General features: G+C 36.6%; 1 protein-coding gene across 1 annotated transcript in view; it reads right to left on the minus strand.

The window, feature by feature from the left end:
* Positions 1-88: 88 nt before the first annotated feature.
* The window catches only part of LOC106868211 (uncharacterized), an 11,218-nt gene continuing 9,000 nt past the window's right edge, over positions 89-2,306 (minus strand). The window contains exon 2 of the mRNA XM_014913373.2: positions 89-2,126. Within this exon, the coding sequence (XP_014768859.2) occupies positions 185-2,104 (1,920 nt within the window). The 5' untranslated portion in view covers positions 2,105-2,126 and the 3' untranslated portion in view covers positions 89-184. The remainder of the gene's footprint in view (positions 2,127-2,306) is intronic.

The following is a 2,306-nucleotide window of genomic DNA, read 5'->3' on the forward strand; positions in this document are numbered from 1 at the left end:
CACGCACGCATACACATGATCTCTCTCATACACAAAAACATACAGACACCTCACAAACCCGCATGTAAATATTTTCTCTGCCCTCTCTCTCTCTCTCTCCCTCTCTCTCCCTCTCTCTCACACACACTCTCTATCATATATTAGTATATGCTCTTCAAAGGCTATCACTGTTTTTCGAAAGTATTTAATTTGTCCCTTTAGAAAAAAAATGTCCATGTAAATTTACGCTTTGACATTTAGGCAAGGAATATTTCGAAGTCGGTATGTCTGTAAATGACTCGTTTACTAGCAGAGCCATTCCTTCAAAAGTATGAAATGCCATGTGGCAATGCATAAACCATAAGCCAGGATTATTGGCTTTCAGTCTGACAACAACGTACCCACCCGAGGGTAATGTTATAGTATCCTTTAAGGGAGGGTTTACTAAATTTAATCCGGGTATATTGTCTCCTTTCCAAGTCTTATTTCGCCAGCCTGGTTTATTACAATATGTATAATCCGTGTCACCGTAACACATGATATCCTTATTAATTGAAATTATCTCTCCTGTTGTTTTGTTATAAGTAGGAAAACCAATTTTCACCACATGAAAAGAATGACCGTGTAAATGTATAGGGTGAGAAATTCCATAAAGTCTGCGCATATTTGTTAAAACTAATTGAACATTACTACCCTTTGATAACGTTATTGAATGCGTGCATGCGCAAGTTTTTCCAGGACCACATTCAGTTTCTTTGCACAATGTTTTTATTTCATTTGGTTGGAGCAATGCGTTGACATGAGGATAAAGAAACTGTCGTCCATTCACGGAAGCTCTACCATCAGGAAAAGCGAAATTAAGAAAATATTCTTCCCAATGGTGCTCTTCATATTTTGGTACATTTTGAACTTTAGGCGAATGGAGACCAGAAATGGAATGGCATCGTTTATTATATTTCACTGGAAAATACATAAATGGACAGTTGAGGACATCACAGACTGTATGACTACAGTTTTTGCTTCTGCTGGTCGGGTCTGTATCTGAGGCTCCTTCGTATGATAATATTGCTTCGAATGTTTGATTTAGGTTTTCTGTTAACGTTTTACCTCGAATCCAATAATTTTTTATGTCTTTGTTAGTTGTTATGAAGAAATCATATCGTTCTCCTGGCTGTATGATAACAGAATCGTAAAAAGATCCTTTCAAATCTGCTCCGTCAGACGCTACAATCTGAAGGGGATGGGAATCAATTGAAAATTCAAAAGCCAATTCACTGGCCGCAGAAATAACTCGGAATCGATACATTTGATCTTGTTGAACGTTAAATCTTGATAATGGTGCCCCATTGTGATGTCCACGTTTGTTATAATATCGTCCTCTACCGTTTACTAATCCAGATGTATACAGAAAGGCTCCTAAATATGTTCCATCATATGTTCTTAGATCAGGCATTATTTTCCCATGTAATGCATCGAAATAGTTTGTTTTCATCCATGCTTTATTCGCATTCCAAAAATGATTGTATTCACTAATTATTAAAACCTTCTCCTGAATAATGGGAGGTTTATCCCGTACAATAAGCGCTCCATAAAGTCCCATTATCCTTTGTAATCCGATATGAGAATGGTAGAAATATGTACCTGTCTTAGTGGCATTGAATATGTAAATGAACGACTCACTTGGTTGTATTGGACACTGGGTAACAAAGCTGACACCATCCATAAATGGAGATCCTACCTGGTCAATTCCATGCCAATGTAAGCTAGTAGCAGTGGACCACAATTCATTTGTGACTTTTATGATGACAGTCTGGTTGATGTAAACTTCAATAGTAGGGCCTGGGATAGTTTCATTTACAGTGATTGCTAACCATTGTTCATCATAACCATCCATCGTTAATACATCATCAGCATCGAGGTAATGTTTATATTTGTGGAAATAATACAGTTTGCCGTCGTTAAGTTCGACTGGATAGCGATGATAGGTCATCGGTAGTTTGTGAGTAACGGTTAAACTAAACTCACATATTGTGTCTTCGTAGCGGCAGGAATTACGTCTTGCCAAGGTAACATAACTCGGGTTAACGAGCGTCAGTACCAGAGTCAACAGCAAAAATGCAGACATTTTTAAAGTTTGAAGCTAGAAACTGGAAGAAAAAGAAGAAAAGAAATCGACATCAGCAACAACAAAGTAACAATAACAACAAAACAACAACAACAGCAACAAAACGACTAAATACTAACAACAAAAGTCTTAAATGTAAACTCTTTCTTCTCTTACGATGTATATATATATATATATATATATATATATATATATATATATA

Source organism: Octopus bimaculoides, chromosome 17 (genome assembly GCF_001194135.2).
Source record: "Octopus bimaculoides isolate UCB-OBI-ISO-001 chromosome 17, ASM119413v2, whole genome shotgun sequence".
In the NCBI taxonomy this organism is placed as follows: domain Eukaryota; kingdom Metazoa; phylum Mollusca; class Cephalopoda; order Octopoda; family Octopodidae; genus Octopus; species Octopus bimaculoides.